General features: G+C 41.1%; 2 protein-coding genes across 7 annotated transcripts in view; one reads left to right on the top strand and one right to left on the bottom strand.

The window, feature by feature from the left end:
* The window catches only part of MBTD1 (mbt domain containing 1), a 69,453-nt gene extending 57,746 nt beyond the window's left edge, over window positions 1-11,707 (bottom strand). Inside the window, exons 1-2 of one of the 6 annotated variants that reach the window (XM_045985716.1) lie at window positions 11,570-11,707; window positions 10,580-10,643 (exon numbers count right to left, since the gene is read on the bottom strand). Coding sequence is in view for 3 of the 6 variants with exons in the window: in XM_045985719.1 (XP_045841675.1) it covers window positions 11,284-11,304 (21 nt within the window). In the remaining 3 variants the exon portion in view is untranslated. Of the gene's footprint in view, window positions 1-10,579; window positions 10,644-11,283; window positions 11,540-11,569 lie in introns of those variants that run through there. The other 5 variants (XM_045985717.1, XM_045985718.1, XM_045985719.1 and 2 more) reach the window with 5 other exon arrangements.
* Window positions 11,708-12,039: 332 nt separating this feature from the next.
* Window positions 12,040-15,589, top strand: part of UTP18 (UTP18 small subunit processome component) — a 41,877-nt gene continuing 38,327 nt past the window's right edge. The window contains exons 1-3 of the mRNA XM_045985720.1: window positions 12,040-12,378; window positions 14,117-14,229; window positions 15,331-15,429. Coding sequence (XP_045841676.1) covers window positions 12,040-12,378; window positions 14,117-14,229; window positions 15,331-15,429 — 551 coding nt within the window. The remainder of the gene's footprint in view (window positions 12,379-14,116; window positions 14,230-15,330; window positions 15,430-15,589) is intronic.

The following is a 15,589-nucleotide window of genomic DNA, read 5'->3' as shown; positions in this document are numbered from 1 at the left end:
TCATTGTCTTCAATGTATTCCACAGATTCTTACATGTCGTATTTTCATTATCATAATTTTTTAGGAACTCTGTAATTTGTTTATATTCCCCCTTTACCCAAAAGTTTTTTTTAAATGAAGCATCATTTTGAATGTGTATTGAGATGGAGAAATTATCTGTCACTCCAAAAAGCACCCTCATGTCCTTTCCCATCCTCCTCCTCCCCCAGAAGTTCTAGAACTATGGGTTAATTTTGCATATATTTATTTAAATGGAATAAAAGACTACAGACATTTTTATATCTAATTCCACTCATACAGCATAGTATTTAGATTTATCCGTATTATCATATGTATGAATGGTTCATTGCTTTTTACTGCTAATATTGCACTTTTTAAAAACGAAGATTTTATTTATTTCAGAGAGAGTATGTGTGCGCACAAGCAGGGGGAATGGCAGACAGAATGAGAAGCAGAGCAAGGAGCTGAGCAAGGAGCCCAATGTCCCAGGAATCTGACTTCATGACCTGAGCCAAAGCAGACGCTTAACCAACTGCGCCACCCAGGTGTCCCGCTAATAATGCACTTCAGCAATATATTTGTTTATCCATTCTCCATCGGTATTTGACTACTTTGAATAAAGCCATTATGAACATTCTTGTACAAGGCTGGAAATTCTTGTTCAAGGTGGAAATGACCTTTTGCTTTTTGTTTTCTTCTATGGGACCTACTGATGTTTTCTTAACTATGAAAAGATTTTTGTGAATATTTTGTGTTTAAGAGAAAGTATATTATATTTAGGATGCTATGATACACCTGAAGATGAGTCTCATTACATTTAGATCTTTTATATCTCTATTTTCTGTCTACTGGACCTATCTTGTGGTGAGCAGGTCAGTGTCCAATTTTTAGTGCTTCTTTTTTATTACTGGCATTTCTTTTAGCTTTTGTTTTGTCAAGATTATTGCTGTCACTTGGTGCATATGTATTTGTAAGTGTTATTATCTTTGTTGTAAGTTGTGGGTTTCAGTATTACAAACTGTCCTCCTTTGTTGTTTACTTCTTTTGGTTTGGCTTCTACTTTGGTTTCAGCACTGCCAATCCTGCCTTTTTTTTTTTTTTTAAAGATTTTATTTATTTATTTGACAGAGAGAGATTACAAGTAGATAGAGAGGCAGGCAGAGAGAGAGAGAGAGGGAAGCAGCAGAGAGCCTGATGTGGGACTCGATCCCAGAACCCCGAGATCATGACCTGAGCCGAAGGCAGTGGCTTAACCCACTGAGCCACCCAGGCGCCCCACCAATCCTGCTTTCATATTATTTCTATTTGCTTGGTTGATCTTTGTCCATCTTTTTAACTATTTTAAGGGCCTCTTATGTTAAAGTTGGATTCTGATTTTGTTCCTTCTCTTATTTTTATTGAAATATAATTGACATATAATAACAGTTTATTGGATTTTGATTTTTGAGCCAATCTGAAAATCTTTTTATTGGTGAGAGAATCCTCACTGATGTGGCTGGTACGTTTGATTTCAATTCTGTCATATTATTGTTATAATTACCGTGGGCATCATAATTCTCCATGATAGTTTTCTTTGGCCTTTTAAACATTTCAGTGTTTCCAAAGGTTTGTATTTTTTTTTCTAATGCTTACCTTTGAATCTTTTATGTTTCCATTTATCATTTTCCTTAGCTAATCTTTGCTTTCAGTTTCACATGAGTCCCTTGTGATAACTAATCTATAATTATTAGTCTTAGTTCTTTTCCTTTCCCCTCCCACATTTTTTAGCTGCCCTTTCTACTTTGTCAGAACCTGTAACATTTAGGTACTATTCTATCTATGTCCCTACTCCTAATTTTAACCTTAGTTCAAATATATATGCAATCATTATCCATCTTTTTTGCAGAAAATTTCCCACACATCTTTAGATGAAACTTATCCTTCAACAGTTTCCTCAGGAAGGGCTAGTGAGTGCAGTATTCCTTGAATTCTTGGCATGTTTAAAGCTTTTTCTATTGTCTTAACCCCTGAAAAACAGCTGAGCGGATATAAAAAATCTTTGCTTTAGCATTTTCTTTCCTTATGCTACTCCACTATTGTCTTGCTTTGTATGTTGCTTTTGAGAAATTGGTACCAGTCCACTTCCCCGGCCCTTTTAATGTACTTTACCTTCTGGTATGAACTTCTGATGTAGAGATTCAGATCTTTATTTCCAGAAAGTTTTCTTGCTTATTACAGCTTTACTTTTCTTTCTTCTTGAGAGGCAACAACTACACATTAGACTTTTTGGACCCATCTTCCACTTAAAATGTCAATTAAAAAATAATCTCATTTTCATTCTCTTGACTGTCCTCCTGTTGCTCTTCCATGTCATTTATTACATTTGCATTTCAATCTGTTTGGTACGAACAACTTAGTCTTCAGTTCTGATATGTGTTTTTCTGTTTTTCTGAGTTTAATATACTCTGATCTTTTCCCTGTTTCTTGTTTCTGTTCTTAATTTTATATTTCTGACTCAAGGTTTCTTTTTTTTTTTTTCTATATTCCCAAACACTAGTTCGAGGACATTTTATTTCATTTTGAGTGTTATATCAATTTTCTTCTGCCTTATGTTTTTTGGGTGGGGGAGGGGAAGATTTTCGCCAGTTGAGATGTTCTGATTCACATTTTTTCCTGTAGTAGAAAAAATTCCTATGTATTCTATCTACATGTAGTCCATTCATTCCTATTGCCATTCATTTCACGGTCAAGAGTTCCTGGCTCAAGAACAGTACTAAGTTTACTTTCTCTTTCTTTTTCTGAAAGAGTACTAATTTCTCCTCTTCCTTCTTTCTCCTCACTGCCATGTGTTCACCCCTTCCCTATAAACTACTGCTTGTAACTGAAGTTACCGATTCCAGGCACTGCTAACTTTCAAGCCCCCAGCTGTGCCTAAAGCTGCAAACTACCAAATTTCAAAGCTGTGTTCAGTACTTTGGACCTCAGTGGCGGATTCTCTTTTGGGAGTGATATTCTGGGCTACATCGAAGTCTTGCATGGCCCTAAATTCTATCAGTGAACCTGTTAAGCCTTCTCTCTCTTCCTCTTCACGTCCACAGGACTGGGCAGAAGTTCTTGGAATCTGATTTATTTCTCTATTTAGAGGTAATCTGAAGGTTGTGGTAACCTGTTTCTTAATAATGCTGAAGGCACAGGTGATGTGTGATGGATATGCGCTCTCAGCTGGCTTTAAATGTTTACAGAAAGGTGGGTGGGAAAACTGGATCAGGCTGCTGCCACTGTTCTCCAAAACTGTAAGTCTCCACATACATATTTAAGTATTACTATCTTAGAAACATTGGTTTTCCCATTTTCCGAAACAATTTACCCATCATTACTAGATTCACTTTTTGTTATCACCTAACAGTTTCCTAGAGTAAGTCGTCATTTTCATCTAATTTGGTTCAGAAACACATTTTGCTCTATGAGAGTTTTTTCATAAATTCCATAATAGTGTCTTACTGGATTATTTTTGCTAGTGATTTGTAAAAGGTCTATTATGATTAATATAACTAATATTTGTAGGATGCTTAGTATGTGCTAGGCACATTCTAAGCACTTAATGTATAGTAATGTATTTAAATCCTCACAACTATTTTTACTCCCATTTTATAGATAAGGAAACAGAGGCTGAAATGGGCTAAGCAACTTCTCCGAGGTTATACAGCTAAGATGAACACAAGCAATGAGTCAAGAAAATAATCTTAGAGGGGCGCCTGGGTGGCTCAGTGGATTAAGCCGCTGCCTTCGGCTCAGGTCATGATCCCAGGGTCCTGGGATTGAGCCCCGCATCGGGCTCTCCGCTCTGCAGGGAGCCTACTTCCTCCTCTCTCTCTCTGCCTACCTCTCTGACTACTTGTGATCTCTTTGTCAAATAAATAAAATAAAATCTTTAAAAAAAAAAAAAAAAGAAAGAAAATAATCTTAGATCTATGTATAATTTCAACCTTTCTCTTTTTTTCCCTCTTAATTATTTTTCTGTCAGCTACCTTCTATAAGCATAGGTAATAAGGATCAAATAAAACTATTTCAAGTAATGTGCCTTTTTGAACACTTTGCTCTTCAAAATAAAAGTGAAAAATCATGTTAGATGACTATTTAAGATCTTGAGTAGATGATGATGGGATGATTGGAGAAGGAAAAACCTCACCTAATATTTGGGCATGTATGGTATGGGCATATATGGACCACAGAGAAAGTAAAAAATGCCTAGGATTCATATGCTGAGTGATGGATGCCTAATATTTAGAATTACGGAGATATATTCTAGGTGAAAAAACTGGAAGAATTATAAGCACTTGTTTTATGAGGGCTATATAGGGAAGAGAAAGAGACTGCTGTAAAGGATCCTGTTTGGGGGGCACTTTTACCATTGTTTAACATTGTAATCAAGTATATTCATTATTCTTATGAAAATAAAGGTCAATTTCTACAAAGCACAAATTACCTTCTTAAAATTCATTAAGCTGATAAAAATGGAGAGATTGATGATATCTGGCATATCTTGTATGATATGTATGTATGATGAAATGTAAGTGTAAAATAGCCCAGATATTGATAGGAAGGAAAACTTATGCCATCTTTTTGGAATGCAATCTGACATTGTGAAATCTTTAAAGAAAAAAAAAAAGAGTATGCCTTTTGACCATGTAATTCCACTTTTTCAAGTCTGCCCTTCAGAAATACTCACAGGACACAAAAATCTATATGGAAAGATGTTTCCTGAAGCGATAACCTAATAGCGAGAAACTGGAGGCCATCTAACCACCAGTAGGGGAATGATTATTAACAGGCAAGATACTGAGGGCAAAAAATAAATCGCAAAATAGAAATGGCATGACTCACTTTTTATTAAAAGAACAACGTACGCTGTATATGTTCACATATGCATTTTGGAAGATCCCAGAAGGAACAGCTAAGCTATTAACAGGCTGACAATGGAGTAAGAGGATGATTTTAACTTTTCTATGGTTTTCATTTTCTTTTTTTAAACAGCAAATGTGTAATACTTCTACAGTGAAAAAATAAAAAGGTTTTCATAGTGACAAAATGTAAGGAAGAATCACAGATCACAGTTAAAGTTCATTTCCCTACTGTAATTATCACCCTGATGAGCCTTCCACCCTATAAAATCTACAAAGGAGTTGAAAGGTTAAAACTTCTCTAGGAAAAATTTTACAGAAAATATTTGAGATTCTAAACTCAAGCACAAATAAATACACAACAAAGTAATAAGAGCATAATTTCAACATGAATAAACTCATCATTAAGTTAATCAACCCTCCATTATCCAAACCAATAGGGATCAGTAGCCCACATAATTTCCCAGGATTTAGTCATGAAGTATCCTAAATCCTTGAATTTGTGAAGGTTGTTATGTGTGAACTCACAAAGTTAAAACTAAGAAATTAAGGGATCTATGACAACTGGAATCTACGAGCTAGAGAGCTATTTAGTTCTTGCTGGTTTTTGTCATTCTACCACCAGGATGAAAAGCAGTCTGGCATGGTGATACAATTCACAGGCCTTAAGAGAAATGCTTTCCTTCTTTCCCAGCTTACTATTAGGAGGATGATAAATGGTGAGGATTTGGGATTACTGGGTTTTTGTTTTCCACAAGACCAATGTGAAAGAATAAACTCATGTCAATGATACAATCAAGAGAAAACTGAAAACGGTAATATACTAAATAACTCCCTTAAAGAAACTGAAAAGTGGGCGCCTGGGCGGCTCAGTGGATTAAGTCACTGCATTCGGCTCAGGTCATGATCTCAGGGTCCTGGGATCGAGCCCCGCATCGGGCTCTCTGCTCAGCAGGGAGCCTGCTTCCTCCTCTCTCTCTACTTGTGATCTCTCTCTGTCAAATAAATAAATAAAATCTTTAAAAAAAAAAAAAAAAAAAAAGAACCTGAAAAGTAACCAGGGAATGACAGGAGAGGACAATATTCTATACAACAGTATTCTACAGCTTAAAGCAACAGTGAGCAAAAGGAAAGTTTTCTTGGATATACAAGAAATACACATTTCTGTCTGGGTTCAAGTTCTGGTTCTATCACTTACGACTCTGGATGTAACAATTACTTGGGTCTCAGTTTCCCTCTCTTCCAAATAAGGAAAACATCACATACCACAACAGGAATGATGTCTGATAAAATAACTCACATAAATGGGCTTTCAGTTTTTCAGAAAAAAGCCATGAATCCTTAATTATGAACCTAAAAGCTAATTAAAAAAAGATGACCGCATCAAAATTAAGTCTGAAAAGCAGTAGCCGAGAGGGACTTTAAGATAGTCATTAGCTATCTACTCTACCACAAATAACAGAATTCGTACTAAAGCTGGGGCTGCAGTGCAAATGCAGTCTCAGCAATCACATGAGCTCATTTGTTAGTACATGAATACAGCAAAAAATAAGTTAAACAGATTTGATATAACCTAAAAACACTGACCTAAGGTGATGATATTCTCTTGGTGTTTATCTTTTTTTTTTTTTTAAGATTTTATTTATTTATTTGTCAGAGAGAGAGAAGGCAGAGAGGCAGGCAGAGAGAGAGGGGGAAGCAGGCTCCCCGCTGAGCAGGGAGCCCAATGTGGGGCTGGATCCCAGGACCCTGAGATCATGACTTGAGCCGAAAGCAGAGGCTTATTAACCCACTGAGTCACCCAGTTGTCTCTGGTGTTTATCTTTTGAAAATGTATTTGGAGCTGGTCATACAAAAGATACATTTTCACTGGATAATAATAACCATGGGGTATTAATAACGAAACAATTAAAAATAGGGTTAAACACATATGTGTACAGAAGGAGGTTATTTGGTGTCTAAAATAATCTGCAACCAACTAACTTAAGTTTTGAAAATTAAAAGTAAAGCAATGGGCTGTATCATCTAATATTTATTGAGCAATATAGACAAATCATTATGCTAAGCAACAGAAATACAAAAAAGTGTTAGATTTACTACACATGGCCTAGACACAGACTACAAACTATAGCCAAATAGTTGGGGTGAACAAGAAATTACTAAATTAGGGGCACCTGGGTGGCGCAGTGGGTTAGGCCTCTGCCTTCGGCTCGGGTCATGATCTCAGGGTCCTGGGATTGAGCCTGACATCAGGCTCTCTGCTCAGCAGGCAGCCTGCTTCCGGCCCCCTCTCTCTGCCTGCCTCTCTGCCTACTTGTGGTATCTCTCTGTGACAAATGAATACATAAAAATCTAAAAAAAAAAAAAAAGAAAGAAAAAAAAAAGAAATTACTAAATTGAGTTACTGTATGGGACCTATTCCATAAGAAGTAGTAACAGGTAATAGTGAAAAAGGGAAAAGAAAAAGGGATTTTGAAAAGACATCTTAATCCTCTATAGCAGCTCGCAATTTCTTATATGCTGGTTATCACATCTAATTGGCTTACAGAAACCCTGGGAATTGAAGCTCAATCCACAGTTAGGTGAGAAAGATGATGCCTGAAGAGGTTACGAAATTTACTTAAGATCACAAGTCAGGAGGTGGCAGAGTGAGAGCCTGGCCAGTTTGCCAACTTTGTCCAGAGCTTATTTCCACGACATTAAATTTTAAGTCATCAATACTGAAGTGAGAACTGGAGTACCTCCCTAAGCAATCTGATAAAAACTTTGTCAGGCATGCATCTATAGGCCCCACTATAGACCTATTGAATGATAATCACTGGGAGAGAGGTTTTGTATGGTTACAAGAGCCCCAAAAGGTGGTTTTAATGAATAGTTAAGTTTGGAAAACGCTCTTGTATATCTGCCATGTCCAAAATGGCAGACCTATGGCTATTTACACCAGTTAGTTAAATCAAAAGAAAAAACCAGGTCTTTCTGTTGTACTAGCTATCTTTTAAGTGCCCAACAGCCATGTGTAGCTAGCTAGTGGCTGCCATACTGGATAACACACACCTAAGACATTCTTATCACCGTACGAAGTTCTATCGGACAATGCTGATTCTAGATAAGCCCTCCAACTATGAGGATGAGAAAATGAGGCCCAGGATTTCATCTGACAAGTACTATGAAGCTAGTCAGTGGCAGAACTGAAACACTACCTAGTCTGCCAGTACCTCTCTTACTCTATCATTTCATCCCACCTCAATTAGGCTTTTTCATATGGGAATTATTTCCTTTCCACCCCTTCCTGGGGGTTCCAGCAAAGTAAGAAGCAAAAGTCTAAGTGTGTGTGTGTGTTTGTGTGTGTGTGTAAATCTTAAAAAAAAAAAAGTCATTAAAAATGATTAAATGTAAAAAAAAAAAAAAAGGATTAAATGTAAACTGGGGTGCCTGGGTGGCTCAGGTCATGATCTCAGGGTCCTGGGATCGAGTCCCACCTTGGGCTCTCTGTTCAGCCGGGAGCCTGCTTCCCCTTCTCTTTCTCTCTCTGCCTGCCTCTCTGCCTACTTGTGATCTCTGTCTGTCAAATAAATAAATAAAAATCTTTAAAAAAAATGATTAAATGTAAACCTATCTGCAATTTTTGCATAAAACTAAACGTAGTGTTGGACAGTTATCAATACCCTAGTGTTAGGAGGCATATTTTATCTTGCTTATTTTAATTCCTTCCTCTTCTACTGACCTCATGTTTTTATCTTTCTCTTGAATCGAAACCCTGAAATTAATGTTAATTTTAACTGGCTTAATCTTAATATTTAAATGCGAAAAGGTTACATCTTATTCAGCAAACATTTTAAAGATGAAAACTGAGAAAGAGCAACCAAAAAATAGTGACGACTAATTTTAGAATGTGGTCACTCAAACCACTGAGCACTCCTGGCTTTCAGTAATCTAGTGGTTTTGTATTTATGACATTAATATGTTGTTTTCACTTGTAACATACAGCTCTACCCTCTTTTGACTATTAAATTTTCAACAATTGAGGGCCTAGAAGCATCTGTGTAGGAAGGTTTAGACTCTAACCAGGACAACATATAACCAGTCACAAAAAATACAACAGTGTCTTCTTTAAAAACAAAACCAGTTGTTCCTGTCTAGTATGATCAGAATGCAAATGTCTCCAAAGTCAGTCAGCTTAAGTCATGACAGTTCATGTTTAAAGTGAGCAGGAAAATAACTTGGAACTCCATGGTAATTACAACTTTAAAGACAGAATTACACAGCTCTGTCAGTTTTTTTTTTCTATACCTAGTATTCATTTCCATGTTAAATTCTAGTCATTAGATTAAGATGAAACTGACATCAAACTCTATAAAATTAAAAACTGGATTGTTGAAAAATATGGCCCAACATAAGATACTTATGAACAAATACTTATTCAATGACGGTTCTGCTATAATTTGCAAGGCAGCCAGAAGCCTTGAAATGGGGTTCTATATAAATAGAAGCTACTTGTTATTCAGAGAAAGATATGGTACAAAAAAACAAAACAAAAAAAACAAAAAAACAGCTCTTTTCTTTCTAAACACTCACTGGTGTTGAGGTAAACAAACAAAAAAATAGAGTCTAAGTAAGCGTGGTATTGGAGAACAACAGTCTCAAGTCATGACAGGGGGAAAGAAAAATGTTTCAGTATTTTAAACAGGGGACTGGTAGCTTTAAGAGGAAATTTATTCTCTGGCTTTTACACCAGATCATTACTTCTACATCTTATGTGTTACGTCTTGACTCCACTTCACTATATTAGGAAGAGAAAAAACAAGTGCCCTGAAGATTTTATGCCAACGAAACTACTTTTGGAGGCAGCACAGCTCACCAAATGAAGAACATTAGAAAAACCTTAACTGACAACAGCAGAAAGGGAACCATTTCAACGACTGAGTGATAAATGGCATATACTAATGTAAAGAACATGAAAACTATTGTAAACTGTACGCAAATAAAAGCACTACAAAAATTCCAAATCTCATAAAAGAACCACAGAAGTAAGCAATGAAAAAGAAATGAAAGTATTGTGAAGGAGGGGACTTGAGAAGGAAGTCCAGTTTGAAAGAAAGACACAGGTCAAAAGGAAGGGGGAGGGGCGCAGTACTGGCCATCTCTGTACGAAGAGATGCTTCTAACAGCCTCAGCACTACCTCCCAAAGACAATTCTAGACAGCTTTAGGGAAAATTTAGGCACAAACAAATGCACTTTGAGAGAGGAGAAATACAAAGTTGCTGCTGATTTTTTTTTTTTTTTTTTTTTTGCCTTCGGACAGATGCACTAGTGAGAGAAAACAGCCATGAAATCCCAGACTGTAATTCCCAAGCTTCCTGTAGAAAAATATCAACCATTCTCAGGCATACAAGCCAGCGCATTTGAAAATGACCCAGCAAAGTTTTCAGCTGGCCCTCACTCTCACTCAAACCCTCCTTCCTCCACTTCCCTGCTGTTCTTTCCTGGCACACAAAATATAGGCCAATGAGCGGTGGGTGGGTGAGGAGGATGTGAGAGAAAATTTGAGAAGTAAAAAAGGGAGCAACTTAACAAGGACATGAATGAGACTAGAGGGGTCTAATAAGGGTAGGCAAACAATGCAAAAGGAACGGGCTTTCCGGGGCAGCGGAGAGCGTTCAGCGTTGGTAAAGGTTTGAGCACAGACCAGACTACCTACCACTTGTCAGAGAGGCTGCAGAGGGGACGGCTGCTTTGGGTGACCTCTAATGTCTCTTCCGACTCTGAAATGTTAGGATTCTCATTTCACAAAAGAGAACGCAACGGTCCGAAAACCCACCGACCTAGACCCCCTTTTAAAAAAAGCGGCCCAGGTGGCTGCTGCCCAAACACCACTCCCACCTCTCCCTCCCACACGTGCCCACCCCGCCCCCTTTCAATATTTCCACCTCCACGTGCGAAATGCCTCGCGGCACTCGCCCCTGAGCCTATAGGCACCTTCCCCCGCAAAGCACCCAAACTAGGCCCCTCTGGGGCAAGGGAGGACTCCACTCTCCCACCCTGGACGGCTAAAAAAGGAAAAGTCTCCAATCCAGCCTCCCTCTCCCCCCCCCACCAGCCAGAGCTGAAGGGGGAGGAGGGGCGGGACGCAGAGAAAAACTTTCTTCTAAAATTTTTCTCCCAAAGAGTGAGGGAGTAACAGAACCCCCGCCAAGTCCGGGGAGGAGAGGGTGGGGGGAGGGGAACCCCCCGAATCGTTTAACGGCCGGTAGGGGGAGGGGGACTCTGGAGGTTGAGGGGGCGTGGGATGGAGAAGCAGGCCTGGGAGCTGGGGTCAGGGAGCTGCAGGGGTTGCTGGGGTCGGGGAGCTGCAGGCGTCCCCCCCACCTGGCACACAAAGCGGCTGCCGCGCTCGGCTCTCACCAGATCCTTTGTGTTTTCCATCAGGGCCTCATGGGTAGGGGTTGTCCGTGCTCCCCGGGCCCGCGGCGCCCCCTCCCCGAGCTGGGGGCAGGCGCCTCTCCCTGGGACTACGGCGACTACAGGGGGGGCCCCCGCTGTGCCCAGACCGGCGGCGGCTGCGGCAGCCCCCGAATTTCCCCCCTTTAACTCGGGTGGCCCCAGGATATCAACAACATTAGCATAGCCCTCCCTCCCCAGCGCGCCTGCGCCGTGACCCGCGCCCCGATTGGCCCACTTCCCTACATACCCTCCTCTCTCTCTCCTCCAGCGTGGGACCCTCTGCAGGCTCCGTACTCCAAGGGCCGTACCAAGACGAGGGGGTGGAAAAGGCAACCGCGGCCGTGTTAAGTCGAGTGGTTAAAAAGTCAGGAAGAAGAGCAGAAGTTTCATTCAGTCATCCCAGCTTATACTCTCGCTTTCTTGTGCTCCCTTCAATCAGTTGCAGCTGCGAAGTTGTGTTGGAAAAAATTTCCCAATCCAGTCACGGCGCTTCCCCCTCCACCCGGAAGATCGGTCCTCCCGGAGGAACTCCCCTACGGGGAGGGGTTGCTGAGGGGAGTGGGCGTTACGTAGGGAGAGAGTGTTGGTCACGTGCTAACAGGCGGCGCAGGCTCCTTCCGACCCCGCGGGGCCTCAGCGGCCGCGGACACCAAACCACCTCGGCGCACGCGCAGCGAGGTTCCACGTGAGCGCCTGCGTTTCTTCTCCAGCCCAAAGATGCCGCCGGAACGTAGAAGCCGAACGAAACCGGACCGGAGACCCGGAGTGAGTCTGGACCGGAAGAGCCGAAAGAAGCCGGGCCGGAGAGGCGGAGCAGGGCCGGGCGGGCCGCCCCGAAAGGCTGCTCCTTCATCCCAGCGGAAACCGCCGGCCCGGCCGAGCGCAGCGGCCGCTGCGATCGCAGTCGCGGCGGAGGAGGAGAGGCGGCTCCGGCAGCGGAACCGCCTGACGCTGGAGGAGGACAAACCGGCCGTGGAACGGTGCCTGGAGGAGCTGGTGTTCGGCGACGTCGAGGACAACGAGGACGCGTTGTTGCGGCGTCTGCAGGGCTCGCGGGTGAGGGAGGCCGCGGCGCGCGGGGCTGGGCGCGCTCAGGCGGGGCGCACGGTGGGCGGTGAGCCTTCGGGGGCGGAGCCTGGGCGACCTGCGGCGCCGGGAGCGCTCAGGTCGGCGGGCGCCCGAGAACGCGGGCGCCGACGGGGGCCAGACTGGAAGTCTCCGCTGGGCGGAGACCTTGCTTTTCCCCGCCCCCGGGGTGGAGTGGGGGGGAGCCCCTGCGCCGGGTATCCAGCAGGCGCTCTACACGTATGTGTAGCGCAGGGCCGACGTGAGCATTTTTTCGCGGCTCAGATCGAAACCCTGTATTTCTTTCCTTGTGGCCGTTCGATCCCCTGCCTCAGTACCTTGTCTGGATTCAGGAGTTACGGAATCATAATGTGCGTTTTTGACAGCTTCCCAAGTGATGGACTCGCCAGCTTCTGAGAATGATCATGCATTTGTCTGTTCGCCAGATCATTGTTCGTTTTTTGGGGGCCACATATTTTTTCGGGCAATGAAAACCCTGCTTGCTTTTTATTATCATCCCTTTTTACCCTCTTTGCACATTTTTAAAAAAAGATTTTATTTATTTATTTGACAGACAGAGATCACAAGTAGGCAGAGAGGCAGGCAGAGTGAGAGGGGGGAAGCCTACTCCCGGCTGAGCAGAGATCCCGATTGGGGCTCGATCCCAGGACTCTGGGATCCTGACCGGAGCCGAAGGCAGAGGCTTTAACCCATTGAACCACCCAGCCAGCCCCCGCCCCCTTGCACATTTTAAGTCACTTTTTAGGAGACGCTTGAAGTCATCCCATTTATGCTACACCTGATATTTCTTCCAAGATAGGGAGTTCAGGCCTTGTTCTAGGCAACGGACATGTGCTGAAGAGGGGAAAAAAAAAAAGTGAAAGCATTACGGAAAGGAAGACGAGTGTGTGTAGAGGCCAGTGAAATTTTACGTGGCGTGTCCAAGCAAAGCCTCACTGAGAATACTGTTTGGTGAATGAATACCCACCTCACAAGTGGCCAGTGTCAATTGATTGTCACTGTCTCCTTTGGGTGCTTAGAGGGAACCAGCAGAAATCTCTTTGGCAGATAGAGAACTGTTACTGGAAAACTGCTGGCCTTTGGGACTTTTTATAGTCAAAACAAAGGAACAGTCTGTGTGAGGTGGGGTTTATCCGGCTTTGAAGGATCATAGGCTGGTAACAAGAGTGAAAAAATATTTGGACATGTCTATTAGCAGTTTCTGGGAAAGCTTGAGCTCAACTTCTGGGAGTTTCGTATGGTGTAGATTTAGATTTAATAGTGTAGGGTAAATTTTCTTAAGGTAGGGGGTCAAGAATGGTTATGAACAACGGAGAAGCAGTATGTCTAAGAATAATGAAATGCCAGTTAGTTATAGTATTCAGTCACGTAATTTTTGATGTTAGTCTGCCTCTGGTCCCATGATTTCTGTAGTTCCGGGATTTTTCCAGGTCATTTCCCTCTTCTGTCAACTTATCTTTTGTTTTTCTCATCTTACTTGGTCCTTTCTTTTCAGCATGTCAGCTTTCACTCCTTGACTGTTCATCGTGCCTGCCTATCCAGCATACGGTGCCATTCTCTCCTCTCTGCATTTTCTGTTCTCCTTCCATCATGTGCCATGGTAACATTCTGTCCCATTACTCCATCAGAGAGCCTAAGAAGCATTCCAACTGTAAGGTGTGTGCATCTGCTGAAAAACTCAGTGCTTGAGGGCATTTGTCTTCTCTAGGTTCAAGTGCAGGAAGACTCGGGTGACTCGGAAGTGGAGAATGAAGCAAAAGATAATTTTCTGTTTCAAAAGAAGCCAGTTTGGGTGGATGAGGAAGATGAAGATGATGAAATGTAAGTTGCCTATTTTTTCTTCCAGATTCCCTCTGGATATTTAAAATAATATTTTGTAAGTTTTAAAGAAGTTTTGTTTACAAATACATGATTACGTGAAGATTTGAACAATACTGTAAAGCAGAGGAAGGAAAAGGTCACTCAAACTCACACCGAGGGAGAACCACTGTTAATGTGTTGGCATTCTTCTCTCTTGCCCTCTTCTCTTGTGTGCTGTACTGAATGGCAAAGAAAGCACAATGTTTGGTGTCACGTTTGAGTTTGTCTTTTAATGTGTCTGGTTCCTAAGTGATCAAGGGCAAGTTTGAAACCTGCCTTTTCTCTTTCGAACAGAGATAATAATAATAGTAATATCAGAAGGCTCTTGAGATAAGTGAAATAATGAAATAATGTATATGGAGATCTTAGCACGGTGTCTGAAACTGAGGAAAGGCTAGGAAAAAGCTAACACACTCAATACTTTGCTTTTAAGAGATGAAAATGTATTGTCTTGCAAGCATTTATCCCTACTTAAGAATAAAAACGTTTATAAATGATGTTAAATGTATTATAGTCTTACATGAATTAACTATAATTTACATAGGTATTGTCAGATAGGTTTTCCTATTTTTCCCTTTGATAAGTTGATGTTGAGACAAATGTTTTTTCTGCATAAACCTTTTTCGCCTTTCTAATTACTTCTGTAAGAAGGATTTTCTGAGGTAGAATTATTTAATCAAAGGGCATGAGCATGTGTCAGAGTCTTGACAAAAACTGCCAGACTGACCAGGAGGTTCTCCCAGTTTACCTTCCATTGAAAGGTGTCCATTTCACTCCATTCTTAAAAACAAAGCTTATCTTTTTTCAGACTTCGTCAGTTTAATGGGCAGAAATAACTACTTTATTTGTGTGATTTTTGTCATTAATCATTGGTATTTTTTCAGAGCATTCTCTATTACGTGTTTATCTTTTTTCAAAAATTAATGTGTATTTGATGTTGCGCACTTCATAGATCTTGACCTATATTTGGTTAAATGTGTTCTCAAATTTTTAAAGGCAACAACTAGTTACGACAAATATTTTAAGGTCGTTTAAAGCATACCGTTGTTCTGTTTTTAATAGGGTTGACATGATGAGCAATCGGTTCCGGAAAGATATGATGAAAAATGCCAGTGAAAGTAAACTTTCAAAAGACAAGCTTCAAAGGAGACTTAAGGAAGAGTAAGTGTCCTTTTCCTTATGATTTACCAAGCTTTAACTTATAATGAGTGGTTTATTTGGATTCACTGAATCTTTGGCTAGAATAATTTCTTGGGTAGTAAGTTTCCATTTTGAAGTAGTAAGAGCATTGCTACTGGAAGAAATGGTTTAAGTTTTAGTA

Source organism: Meles meles, chromosome 18 (genome assembly GCF_922984935.1).
Source record: "Meles meles chromosome 18, mMelMel3.1 paternal haplotype, whole genome shotgun sequence".
Lineage (NCBI taxonomy): Eukaryota > Metazoa > Chordata > Mammalia > Carnivora > Mustelidae > Meles > Meles meles.
The sequence above is the reverse complement of the archived record's forward strand: the minus strand, read 5'-3'. Positions and strand labels throughout refer to the sequence as shown.